The sequence below is a fragment of the Meleagris gallopavo genome, chromosome Z (assembly GCF_905368555.1).
Source record: "Meleagris gallopavo chromosome Z, MGAL_WU_HG_1.1, whole genome shotgun sequence".
In the NCBI taxonomy this organism is placed as follows: domain Eukaryota; kingdom Metazoa; phylum Chordata; class Aves; order Galliformes; family Phasianidae; genus Meleagris; species Meleagris gallopavo.
In genome coordinates this window covers 21,444,033-21,457,818 of record NC_139435.1, presented here as the reverse complement: position 1 = coordinate 21,457,818, position 13,786 = coordinate 21,444,033, and the positions used below count along the sequence as shown (strand labels likewise).

Here is a 13,786-nt window from a genome sequence, read left to right as displayed (position 1 = left end):
TGAGTTCAGTTAAATCTACTGCAGGAAAGAAATAAGCCTTAATTAAAGACTTCAGTGAGCAAGTAAGACCATAAAGTTTTATGCCTTTGTTATAACTCAGTTGATCAGCTCAACACTAACCCCTGAAGGAAAATAGCTTATCTTTTACTTCTTTTCTTCAGAAAATCTCAAGAAGAGAAATGAAATCCTCCCTCAAGGAAATATATACCAAAAAAACACCGAAATTCCTAGAGTTTGCATACAATTCTCATTATCTCAACTGTAAAGAAATAATAATCCCAGTAACACAGGTCAGAGAACATGCTAGAGGAACAAAGATAAAAAAAAAAAAAAAAAAAAAAGCACCCAACAAAATAAAAATAAAGCTCTCACATTAGAAAGGAATCCCAAGGCCTTGGATCAGTGGACCCAAGACTTAAACACAACCAGCAGATTCATGTGTCACAGGAACAAGATCCCTTCAGGCCTACTCATAATCTTCAATCCTTTAAAACACCTGGAAACACACAACATGAGTGGCTATCATCAAACAGCACTTCTCCAGAAGGAGGCAGAATCCTGTAGTACATAAAGGCTATCTGTACGTTCTTCCACTTGATTCATGCAGCAGTTGGGTTTGTGAGTTTCTGAAGACATGAGATGGAGCTCTGAAAATGCAGATCTCAATTAACCAGAGCAGAACCAGAGGAATGGCCCGTATTATTTTCAATTCTCCTGACAGTTTCATTACTCTGGAATGTACTCTGTACACATTAACAGGTATAAGTGCCAGGCAGAGAGGACACATCCACCTTCACAAAGAGAACTGGAGCAGTGGGACAGTCAGCAAGGGAGATGCCAGGTTTCCCACCAAGTGAGAGAACCTACCTGAGAAGAACTCTGAACCCCCACTGATGGCTTTTAGATTCACAGTGCAATGACATACTGGTTATTACTGAGCAGAGGGTGTTCAACACGGAACCCCTGTAACAGAATCACAGAATGACTTAGGCTGGAAGGGACCTTTAAGACAGTCTACTTCCAACCCTGTGATGCTAGCACCTGACCCACCAGCTGAGGCTGCCCAGGGCTCCATCCAACATGGCTTTGAGCTCCTCCAGGGATGGGACACCCACAGCTTCTCTGGGCAGCCCGTGTCAGAGCTTCACCACTGCTTGAGTAAAGAATTCCTTCCTAACATCTAACCTAAATCTCCCCTCCTTTAGTTTAAAGCCGTTCCCCACTGTCCTGTCACTATCAGTCTGTGTAAAAAATTTTATCTCCCTCCCATAAGCTCCCTTGAAGTACTGGAAGGCTGCAACGACGTTTCTCTGCAGCCTTCTCTTCTCCAAGCTAAACATGCCCAAATCCCTCAAGCTTTCTTCACAGGAGAGGTGCTCCAGCCCTCGCTCATCTTTGTGGCCCTCCTCTGGACCTGTCCCAATAGCTCTGTATCTTCCTGTGCTGGGGGCTCCAGGCCTGGATGCAGTACTCTTGGTGAGGCTTCATGAGGAAAGGGCAAAGCAGAGTGCTACAATCCCCTCCCTCTCCTTTCTGGCCACCTCTCTGTTGATGCAGCCCAGGACACGGTTGGCCTTCTGGGCTGCAAGCTCAAACTGCTGGCTCATTTCCAGCTTTTTATCCATCAGGACTTCAAAGTCCTTCTCTGCAGGGCTGCTCTTGTTTAACCTCATTAGGTTCACACGGGCTGAATTTTCAAGCCTGTACAGATCCCTATCAATGAAATCCCTTCCTCATGTTGGGTTGGCTGTAGTACACAGAACAGAAGCATATATACGGCATATTCTATTCACTGATACTCCATACTTACAAAATGTAAGACAGGAGTCAGTGCTGCTTTATACATTTTTTCAAATAGTTTTTGTCGAAGCCAAAGCATTCCACTACAATTCTGTAGTATTATATGTCTTCTGTGTAAATGTATTTTGTGCACTCTGTGATTCTGAAAGGTCTCCCATACACTTTGAAAAAAACCATTTCTGCACCTTCCCACAGGTGTAGGAAGAATGAAAATGCAAAAAAGGACCCACCACTTCTGCTGTTCAAACACAGATGTATCTGTAGCAAAAAAAATAATGCGTAAAGGTTATTTACACATATTGAGATGTTATTTAAGAGGACATGATATACAAGAAGGAGCATAATAACTGAACACCAAAAAACCTGGCGCTCGTAGCTAACTCAAGTTAGGTCCGGGCTGGGTATGCGCCGCAGCAGTACTTTCACGCGAGAGGCGTGCCCTCGGTTTGTTATTCTAACTTTCCGCCATTCTACAGACGCTGCTCCGTAGGGACGTGTCACCGCACGGACCCTCGGGCCCCGCAGCCCCCGCCCCGCCCCTGTGCGAGCCGTGTCACGTCTCCGGGGACAACCCCGCGCAGACACTGACGGCAGCTTCACACAGAAGTGTATCGAGCTGCACACCGCGGCGGGTGACGTCCCAGCACGGCGGACGGGAGGCGAGCGGAGCGACAAACTTCGGCGCAGCGCGACAGCGGCTGCGGAACGGGACTGCGGGCACGGTGGCACCCGGCGGGCGGCTGGCGGCGACCAGGTGCCGCGAACCGCTTCCCTCCGGTCAAGAGAAGAAAAGCTACCGAAAAAAAAGAGAGGGAAAAAAAAAAAAAAAGGCAAAAAAGCGGGGAGAAAAGAAGAAAAAAAAAAAGAAAAAAAATAAATAAAGGCCGTCCCTGTATGTACAAACGTCACCCAGCCCGCCTCAGACCGCGCAGCTGCACAGAGCGGTCTCTTTAAGAGCAGCTAACAAAGTAGGCTCCCGGAGTTGTCCATATAAAGTATACGCGCTGCGGATAAAAGGTCAAACATCAGAGAGCTAACTGAAAGCCCGCAGGAGCCGGGCACGGCGCAGCCCTACGGACGGATGGCCGCGCGGGGCCGGCAGCGCAGGGGCGGCCCAGGGCCGGGCCTGCCGGGCGCCCTTACCTCTGGGTCCGGCGCAGGCGGGTACCGCTCCTCAGGTGGGGCAACGTGAAGTTGGAGAGGACCGTCCAGTAATTGGGGTCCGACATATCCATACCTCGGCGCTCAGAGCGCGGCGCCGCTCACGGCCATAACACGCGCGGAAAGAAGAGAGAGCCGCCGCGTTCCGCACCGCTCCCAGCAGCCGGAGACGAGGAGAGCAGAGGCCCGCCCAGAGGAGCCCGGCCCGCCGGCAACTTTCCGCGCGCCCCGCCCCGCCCCGCCCCCCGCCAGCGGCGGCGCCAGGTGAGGGCGCCGGGCGGCCCCGGGCGCGGCGCTGGGGCGGGCGGGAGGCGCTGGGGGCGCGCGGAGGGGCGGCTGGGCAGAGGAGCTCCGCAGCGCCGCGGCGGCACCAGCCGGCGGGCCGCGGCCCGGGCGAAGCGAACAGTGGTCGCACGGCGATCGGCCTGCGCTCGCGTACGGGAGCGCTCAGGGGACCGCGGGCCTAGCCCGGCGCAAAGCCTGCGCTTAGTCGCTGTTCCTTGCACTGGACAGCGCGCTGGCTGGGAAAGCCCACCCTGGAACACAGGCTGCCACAAGAAGGGCAGAGAGAGGCTAACAGCACCGTTTCTACTCCAAACAGTGGGTGACCTAAGCGCTCAGGTGCCCTGAGTCATTTCCTCCTCCTCCTCCCAACTTTCTTCCTTTGCCTCCTCCTCCTCGCCCTCGTTCCAGCCCGGCCCCACCTCCGCTTCCCCTGCAGCTCTGCACTCTGCTGCAGGCCCAGCCAGTGCCACCGCCGTGCTGCCTCTGCCCAGACAAGCACGCTCGCTCACATCTGCACAGCACGCGAGAAGGTCTGGAATTACTGCTACACCTCACTGCCACAGAACTGTAGTGCTTCAAAAGGGCCTCTGGAGATCATCCAGAGCAAAACCCTGCTAAAGCAGTTCTCTATAGTAGGTCACACAGGAAGGCATCCAGGTGGATCTTGAATATCCCCAGAGGAGACTCCAGAACCATTGTGGGCAAACTGTCCCAGTGCTCCATCCCAAACAAGTTTTTCCTCATGTTCATATGGAACTTTCTTTCTGTGTTCCAGTTTGTGCCCACTCCTCTCGTCCCTGAGCATCATGGAAAAGAGCATGGCCCCATCCACCTGACTTCCACCCTTCAGACATTTATAAGCACTGATACAACCCCTGATCCCCTCTCAATCTTATTTCCAGGCTGAACAGTTCCAGGTCTCAGCCTTTCACAGAAGGGAGATCTTCCAGGCCCCTCAACACCTTTGTGACCCTCCACTGAACTCTTTCCAGTAGCTCCTGTCCATATTGACTGGGGAGCCCAGTACTCCAGATGTGGCCTCAGCAGGGCACAGTAGAAGGGAAAGATCACCTTCCTCAACCTGCTGGCCATGCTCTTTTCAATGTACCCTCTGATACCACTGGCCTTCTTGACCACAACCTGCATAGCTGCATTGGCCTTACATTGCAGGGTGTTGTTAGCGGAGAACCTGCAGCAGTTGGCCTCTGTGAGCAGAGCCCAGCAACACATGGCACATCAGAGCCAGCTCCAGCTGTTACAAAAGGGACAGCCACTGGCTGGAGTCTATTAGCAGTAGGCAATGCATTACATTAATCTCCCTTATGCTGAATCTGTTTTGCCATGACAGCAAAGTGATCTCCCTGTCCTTATCTCAACCTGCAAGCCTTTTTTCACTGCACTTTCTCCCTTTTGAGGAGGAATGAGTGCAAGAGTGGACTGACAGGACTGTGAAACCACCACACCCCTGCAGAGACGATCTGGAGGGGCCAACCCAGCACCACTGAGGATTCCAGCTTTGCATGCCACAGAGCAGCAAAATACTAGCCATGGTTTTGAAAAGTGCCCAGAAATACACATTGCAAAGAAGGTACCAGTTCCCTAATCAGCCAGCTACAACATGCTTATTTGAGGGATGCAGAGAACATCCTCTCAGCGTACAGTTTTTTAAGTCACACACAAAAACTTAATCATACTCAGAAAATGCATAGAAAAAAATCTTCAGTTAATAAATTGGATGATAAGCACAAGTCAAAGGCAAGAAAGAAAAAAAAATGAACATGTTTAAAATGAGTTCACATAGGCATCTAATAGCACCTTATTAGGATAAATGCCCTGCAGACACATCACTGCAAACAAAGGCAGGCTAGCATGGATCCAAACAATACAGCCATCTAACAACCCTCCATAAACGTCTTAGTTTTAGCAGAGATCAGTTACAGATGAGAGGAAGTGGAAACAGTCCAATGGAGGTCTTGGATCAGATTTTCTTGTTTAAACTGCCCGATACAAATCACTGCAGAAGCTGGTGCGCAGGGCAATCCCCATCATATTCCCTGAGGGGCTCAGCAGGAGTGCCTCCCTCCTGGTGGCTGCACTTCTCACACCACCCATGGACACAGAGGAGGTATTCACATCAGTGACTGGAAAATTCTCACCCAATTCTTTTCCCTGTATTTGTCCTCATATCGTGTGAAGTTTTAAGGGTTTGTGTGAAGGCACGCGTGCTTGAGAACCCCCCTTTCTATAGAAACTGCTAAGTTCTGCTGAACCTTCTGCTGTTTCAGAAGGGGATTCTCAAATCTCCGCATAAGCACTGAGAAACATCTCCTTCTCTTTACACTCAATTACTTCATCATCTCTCACCCGAGCTTTTGTCTGTAATTTGCATCTGTGTTTAGCGATGAAGGTAGGGAATTTCACCTATTGGATGTTGTGAACAGCACTGGCTGAAGAGTAACAACAAAGCCTTCCATCACGCAGGGAAAGTTTCAGCACCCTCATCTCCCTGCAAGCTATCTCTCCTCTTCCTAAGCTATCTCTGCCTCCCTAAGAAGCAGTTAAAGGAATAGCTCAGCTTCTTTAACTCAAGTCACACTCAGCCAAATGCATGATTTGCGGGGTGATCCTGGAACAAAGAGCTCAAAACCCATTTTATATTAGGCCACGTAGTACAAGTCTTCTCTAGCAAAGCCACACTAATTCAACTAATGATTTCTTTGATAAACTCTACTATTTTTACAATAATGATTGGAAGGATCCGATTTTGAAACATCAACTAGAAGCTTTCAAAATTGAAGCAAGATCCATCTATCACATCGTTCGCAAAAATCCGCTTGAAAAAGAATGATTACTGCCTGCAATTGGATGGCATTAATCATCCACTCCTTCTAGGTGTAACCAGACAGATGACTATATCTAAAGCCATTACAGAGATTTGGGTATTGCAATACACGTTATGATCTAACAAACCGTATTTTTCCAGATGCAGAACGGAACAAAGGAATCAAGGTAAAAGCTTCTGTCCATTTGTGTAGCAACACAGTGTATCAACATCAGAATGTTTTCTACGTTCAATGTTGCATATTGCTCATTTTGGCTTGTAAGGGTTTAAACCCTTACAATTCCGTCCGTACACCCTGCATAGGCTTTCCAACAAGCAATAGCTCCCAGAATTACATGACCTGTGAATTCAAGCTTAGGTTCACTTAACTTTTCCATACACAATTAGACACAAGCAGTCCTGCTAACTGGTTAGGCTGTTTCTAACATGAGTTCAAAAGCAAGGAGACCAAGTATTTTTCTGAAGTAGACACGCAAAGATTAAGGGAGGAGTTGTGAAAATCCAGCATAGTTCCACAACAAGCTTAGATGAAAGAAAAAGCTTCATAAGGGGAAATAAAGGCCTTATCACAGAGGGTACTACATGTAAATGATGGTGAAGACTTCATAATGCCTGTCAATATACAACATCCTTTCCACAGCGGTGCCTGCAGCCTAAGACTTTCCATGCCACAGAAACACCAGATTTCAAAGCAAACATCTCAAGGGAGAGAAAGGTTTGCAAGCAAATGAAACTGGTTCCACACAGCTGCTGTCTGAAGGAGCACCCTCTTTCCACAATTTACAAGCTGAATCAGCTCAGACAGCGACAGCCAGCACCAGGCCGAGAAGAAGAGAACAAGAAGGAGCAAACAGCTGGGCAGACAAGCAGGGACAGCAGGACTAGTCCTCTGGCAGCATATATCCATCATGCTGGAGCTTTCTTTCACTCTGCCATCTGACAGGGCTGCTCATCCCTGAAACAATCCAGCAGACACAGACTAAACAGCCAGTACGTCAGCAGAGTGTAGTTACTCATCTCTACCATGTACAACTGGACAAAAAATTGCATAATGTAGATTACACCATATTCCGAAACATGTAAAAACAAAGTTGCTAGGAATAGATATGTGGCACAATAAATACATATTTGACAATTAAATACATTTCTCTGCATCAGAACATTACTGAAAAGTTTGGCAACTACAAATAACTCACTATTTTAAATTTAATTTAAATTTAAAACACTGAATTCTGTAGCATTAAAAATAAGAATCTGCATATACGATACAGCACGAGAACCTGCAAACACATTATGAATACTATTTGGTTTTCAGCTTCACAGACCCACCCAAAACAGTAAGCAGCTCAGGCAACTTGACCACTTGAGAGATGCTTCACTATGTAACCTGGCTGATAAGTTCTATCACAAAGCATTACGTAGGGTATCAGATAGTAATGCTAGTGATAAGGATCACTAAGCTTTCTGTTATACATTCACATGAAGATGAAAACATCACCCAAGCCATTAAAGGTATCTAATCCACATTTGAGGAAAATTCATTCCCCAAAAGCAAGCTTACAAAAGGATTCCCTTCTCTAAGAAAGATTTCCATTCAATACATAAGCAAAAAATTAAATAAAATAAAATTTCAACACTTAGTTGAATGTCAACATTTAGTTTCAGTGATAAATAGCAATAAAATATTCTCCAGAAACTTTTCAGTTACATAGTACTGTTTCACTGCCACAAAACACTCACAAAGATAAGTAGCTTATCTTTAAAATCAAAGTGCAATACCAACACTAAATCAATATACTGCATATAGTATTCCAGTAAAGAAGTTAGATCTAACCTAGCTTCTTCACTCTGATTAATAAGTCAGTACACAGTGGAATTTTTCAAAACATGAAAACTGTTCTGGAATCGTTGCCCAGAGGCATTACAAACTGCCCAAATCTTATCAGTTTTACAAGATACACACCAAATGAAGTTTACCAGTAACAGTGTAGATAATAGGGTTCCTTCAATACCCCAAAACTAGTAAAATCCTAACATCAGCACAGGCCTCATACTGGATTGGAAAAGTAAATTCATAAAATGTGAATGAGAAAAAATAGAGGTAACTCTTGCCTTAGCACATCTTTCCTATATTTGTTAAAATGCTATCACAAAGCAACAAAGAAATGCTTTTCATTCATTCAATCAGTAACCAGAATAACATCAGATTACAATGAGGGCTGCAGATGTGCCGGGAGGAGTTTGTTTTCTTTTAGCTGTTCCCTTTTTTTGTCAGTTAACTACTATACAAAGAGAGAGAACGGAACTGCCTGAGCTGCTCGTGCAATTATTGCCCTTTTCAAAGTATCTTGGAATATATGGAAGTTCTACAACACTGAAACTAAGCCACCCTGTAATAGCATTCCTTTAAAAGAACAAACAGGATACTAGCTGCCATTAGTAACAGTATTCAGGTATGGCAACATGCCTGACGTCACTAAACACAGCTCTACGCCTAGCTCAGTCGGCCTGAACAGTTCTGCTTTAAAACAAGATTCCAAGTCTGATTATTAAACATTCAAGTTAAAAATTCACTGAGAATGTAAAACATTCAACACATTTCCACATCATGTTTTAACAAGTTAATTAAGCGGAACATAAAAATTTATGTAAGATACAGGAAACACTAAAATTCAAAAAAACCCTTTAAAAACATTAAATGTTTCTTGTAGTTAATTCTGGACTCTGTTCTCCACTGAATGCAATTCAGTACTGCTATCAGTGATTTGGAAAGAAAAAAAAAGTAGTACCCTTTCTAGCAAATGAAAACAAAGAGGTAAACAATGACAGGAACAAGACGGTTTATCGTTGGATAAAGCAACCTTGTTTGAACATCTGACATTCTGTTATTAGCAGACATGAGGTCACACAAAAACCACACAAAAAACTCACAGTGTAAAGCAGAAATGTGGAGGGCACAGACAACACAAAGAATTCAGGTCCTCTCACAGATATGCAGTTAAATAGGTGCTCCTAATATGACAGCATATCTAAAAATACACATCCCTCAGGTGCGTAAGCAGGAAAATCTCTCACAGGAGTAAGGAGATGAGACCTATGGGGCTAGAGCACACTTAAAAATAATCTGCTATATGCCGTCTGAAAAGCTTGATTTATTCAACTTTATCCAAGACTAAAAGAGTATGTTGGTCATACAGTATAGGAACACCCAAGAGGGATGTGGAAGAAGACACAGGTTGCAGGCATCACGAACTCCCTCCTGCCCAACTCCTCAGGTAGAAGTAAGGTTGCAAGATGCAGGAATTGGATGAAAAAAAAAAAGAGTTTTGATTTATTTTGTCCTACCCACTTGATGTCCCATCACTAACCTGTAAGTTAGGCACCTTTTTACCTAAAAAAAATAAAAATCACTTCAAACAAGAATAAAAAGATAGGTACAAGCATTAGCAGGTACAGTTCTACCACCTAATCTACATAGGAAATTGAATCTCAGGATCTTAATAGTACATTCAGTCCTTAAAATGCACTAATTAATACTTTTTAGTATTCTTAGCTGCAATATTTGAGATCTTGCTCCCTCTACTGGTTGATTTTGATGTTTATTACCTTTCACTGCTGACTTCACACAACTGTCACTGTGGGATGTAGAGCGTAAAAATTAGCTGAAGAACTCACTGAAAAAAGTGTTTTGTGGGTGTGCAATGCACGTCTGCCAGATTTCTGAGTTTACTTAGAAATGTTTATAAACATAAGTAAACATTATTGCTCTAACCAGTTGTAAAGTAACATACAAATTCAGATCAACTTCCTACTGTTCCAGTGTGGTATATATTACTTAGCACAAACACATTTAGGAAAAGCAATGGTCACAGCATCTCTTCCCATTTCTGAAAGTTTCTAGATAGATATACGCTATTAATTGGAAGTTAAATATATTGTGCAGTTATTCACATGAAACATAGGAATTCATTTCAGGCAGCATTATTTTTAATCCAACATTTTGCTACCTGTAGTGGAAGGAGTCACTCATGCTCTATCTACAAGGCTACCCATTTGTTCTTGTCCCAAATATTAGCTTTGGAGCTAATTTAGCAAGCAAGCAAACTAGCTGCAAAAGTATGAAAGAACTATTTCCAATTGTTATCACTAGATTTACATCTATCTTCACAGATAGAGAATGCATTACTACAGTTCGAAGTGCTAGTTTTTGTGGTCCAGCACAGAAAGGAAAAACAGAAGAATCATGTAAAAATATCACCTTTTTGCAAGTACTGTGGCACTTAAATTTTGACTTCATTGTCACAAATGCCAGAGGAAAAAATAAAAATCTGTATTACAACCAATACTAAAACATCCTGTTTTACTTTGAGAACCTTGCTTGCTAGCACTCAGAGGCATTGAGAAAGGGTCACACTCTATCTTCAAATCAGTTGGTAACCATTTTTGTGGTACCATGAGTATAAATCTGCACGCTAATGTATTCTCTGCTCAGGAGTGGTAATGATGTTTTCAGTGTTTCAAGGCATTCACATAAAGAAGTCATAGATTTAAGACACGTAATTCATTGCAGTAGCTTAGCTCACTTCACACATTTATACCCTCTCCTGTCCTCACACATCTTGCCATATTTTACTACATATCCTATAAAATCAACAGCAATACCCTATGCTTAAAGGTGAAATTCTTAATTCCTTAACAAGATGTGAATACAATCATTTTTCTAAAGCAGTAAGTATTCATCCATTACCATACATTCTACATTTAAGCCTCAGTCAACTAAGCCATATTTTGAGAAAAAAATAATTAATTCAATTATAGAAAAGATCAATTTTTTATTTTTTTTTTTTTAACTTAAGATTATGTTATCGGAAAGCTTTTAAAGTTAAAAAATGAGTAATTCCAGTAAACAACCATTCCAATACAATCTTTCTCAATCTTTCAAACATATAATATTAATATCAGGGTTTTCCTTTTAAAAACAGATAAAATATTGTTTAAAAACAAAGTCTCAAAGGTATCTATTAAAAAAAAAAACCTGTTAAATTGTAAAATTTTTTACATCTTTTTTGTTTTCACAACTTCTAACAACACACAAATTAAAACCCAAAGCCCACTGTCTTCAGATGGAAGAATGGTTTAAAAAAATGGAGCATTCTGCTGTGTCACTGCAGCACTTAAGTTTGGAGAATCCCAAACAACATACTCCTGTAAGGCGAATGCTGCTCCTTGTTCAGAGCCATTTTTGTGTGCTCAGCTCCACCATTGGCCAACCCCACCGCCCTGCTCCGCTCCTAACAATAGACTTAAGGAACTCTCTGTGTAAAAGTCAGATGAACTAGGGAAAGAAATCCAGCACACTTCACGTTTGATAGCATTCAATCCTGATGTGTTTGGAACAGTTACTGTCACGATCTGTAACTTCTCTCATTTTTAAAATATCTTTTGGGGGTGGGGTTAATGGCAGGCAGCACAGTGAAGCACTCATGCCTGTCAATTGAAGCCTAAGTAGTCTGATGCCAGCAATTCTGAAATTGAAAACAGCTATTCAGTACAAATGTTGTCTTCAGTGAGACAAAACTTTATCAGGTTTGATACTTACACATTGAATGCCCTGAACTAATTAGACAATCAGCACAAGATAGATGATCAATTACAGGTCTCTGTCACAGCAAAGAAATTAAGCATGACCTTGGCTATTCTGCTTATTTCAGGTATTTTAGGCACACCATTTACTTGCAAATCCTGATTTAATTCAAAGTGAATAAAAATAAGGTGCTAAGAATTCAGAGCTTTATAGTATGGCAACACAAAGCAGTTGCACTTCTGGAGCTTATCCCCACACTCCTATGGCTTCCTGCTACAGATGATGTACCTGATGGATCTGCTGTCACTAGAATGGTGTGAGATGGAGCGCTGCGTGCAGTGCAAGCCATCAAATTGGAAATCTGGTACTCAGAAAGTTAAAAGGGTAAATGTTGTGCTTAGTGGACTGCCTATACACATCACTCTAGGTATTACAGTGCTGTGTGTGCATTGCTTGGAAGTTGATTATGTCTTCACATCTTTTTGCTCTCTTACTCAATGGGCTAAGTAAGAAATAATAATTACATTTCAGCACACACTCCACAGTTTAAATCTAAATAGAACAAAATAGTTCAGTTATAAGGGATATACAAAGATCACCTACTCCAACTGTCTGATCACATCAAGGCTAACAAAAAGCTAATACATATTACTGAAGACACTGACCAACCTCTTGAACACCGACACAGAGGGCAACAATCACTTCTCTAGGAAAGCTCTTTCAGTGCCTGACCACCCTTCACAGCACAGAACTGTTTCCTGATGCCCAGCCTGACCCTTCTCTGGCAGTTCCCATGCTGCCATTCCCACTCTGCCATCAGTTCCCAGGAGCAGAACACCTCTCTGCCTCCCTTCCTCAGGGAGCTGCAGGAGCACTGAGGTCACCTCCTGGCCCCTGCTTCTATTGGCTGCGCAATCCCAGTGCAATCCCTCAGCCTCTCCTCATAGCACATGCCTTCCTGCCCTGTCGCACCAGCTGTGCTGTCCTCCTCCAGACACTTTCAAGGACTTTAACATTCTTTCTACATTGTGGAACCCAAAGCTGCACACATTGTTCAGGGTGAGGTCACACCAAGGCTAAACACAGTGGGTTTTGACCAAGTGGCTGTGCTATGCTAATGCACCCCAAGATATGGTTTGCCCCTGGGCTCCAGGGCACACTATTGACTTGTGCTGAGCTGCAGGCACCAGTACCCCTTATGTCTGCAGGAGTGCTGAGCTACTCCCCAGCCGCTCATTTCCCATTTGTGTCTGTATCCAGCATCGCTCCACCTCAGGTGCAGCAGTCCACATTTTCTTTTTTTGTTGCTGACTGCCCAGTACTCCCACCCATCCAGATCCCTCTACAAGGTCTCTTATTCTTCCAAGGAGTCAAAAGCACCACCTCATTCAGTTTCATCAGCTTGCTGAGGGTACACTGCAGCTGCAGAGCAGGACAGGCCGTAGAACTGAGTCTGGGGAACACCACAGGTGACCTGCTGCCAGCCAGATGTAGCCCCATTCTCCTCAACAGCCCTTTGAGCTCTACCACTAATACCCACACAATCCTGACTACATCCAGATGAGAAAGACTCAGATCCTCCCAGCTCCCTGACTCAAAGAATCTCGCCAGCTGAAATGATTGCTGGCATATCTCAGTAGCTCTATTCTGTGTTGTTTTCTAAGCAACTAACTAGCTTGTTTCCCAGATGGTGCAGCAGCTGGATAAATCCAATTGCATTAGCAGGGCTACTGTTGACAGAAAAAGAGCATCACAAAAAAGTAGGTAGAAATTAACTATATGTAAAAGAAGGCACAGCGTACGAAACAAGCATCTAGAACTACAACAGAGGATAATGTGATTTTAGTTATTTATGCCTGTCAAAGTGTGAGAGAAAACCCACTAGTGAAGGACGAAATACAAAAACAATCTTATGGCTAAGGTGCCTCAGGATCTAAGATCCAGTGTTATCTAGCCATTTAATCTCTGTGTTTCAGTTCTCCATCTGCAAAGCAGAGATAATAACGCCTTCTTCATATGGCTTCTTCATATTGCAGTGAAGACATTTCCAGAAATACGTGCATGAAATATACAGGTATTGAAAAAAAGGAGAGTAAAGGAGTAGACAATAGCAG

At 43.8% G+C, this 13,786-nt stretch overlaps 1 protein-coding gene and 1 long non-coding RNA gene across 8 annotated transcripts in view; one reads left to right on the top strand and one right to left on the bottom strand.

Annotated features, from left to right (window-relative positions):
- MAST4 (microtubule associated serine/threonine kinase family member 4) overlaps positions 1 to 13,786 on the bottom strand; it is a 287,688-nt gene that overhangs the window by 101,866 nt on the left and 172,036 nt on the right. Inside the window, exon 1 of one of the 7 annotated variants that reach the window (XM_085214173.1) lies at positions 2,944 to 3,176. The exons of the other annotated variants lie outside the window; for them this stretch is intronic. Coding sequence (XP_085070299.1) covers positions 2,944 to 3,035 — 92 coding nt within the window. The 5' untranslated portion in view covers positions 3,036 to 3,176. Of the gene's footprint in view, positions 1 to 2,943; positions 3,177 to 13,786 lie in introns of those variants that run through there. 7 annotated transcript variants of the gene reach the window in all.
- Positions 3,096 to 7,228, top strand: LOC146542158 (uncharacterized). Its single transcript, XR_014880654.1, has 2 exons — positions 3,096 to 3,225; positions 6,729 to 7,228. It is a non-coding gene; the product is annotated as an uncharacterized LOC146542158 (long non-coding RNA).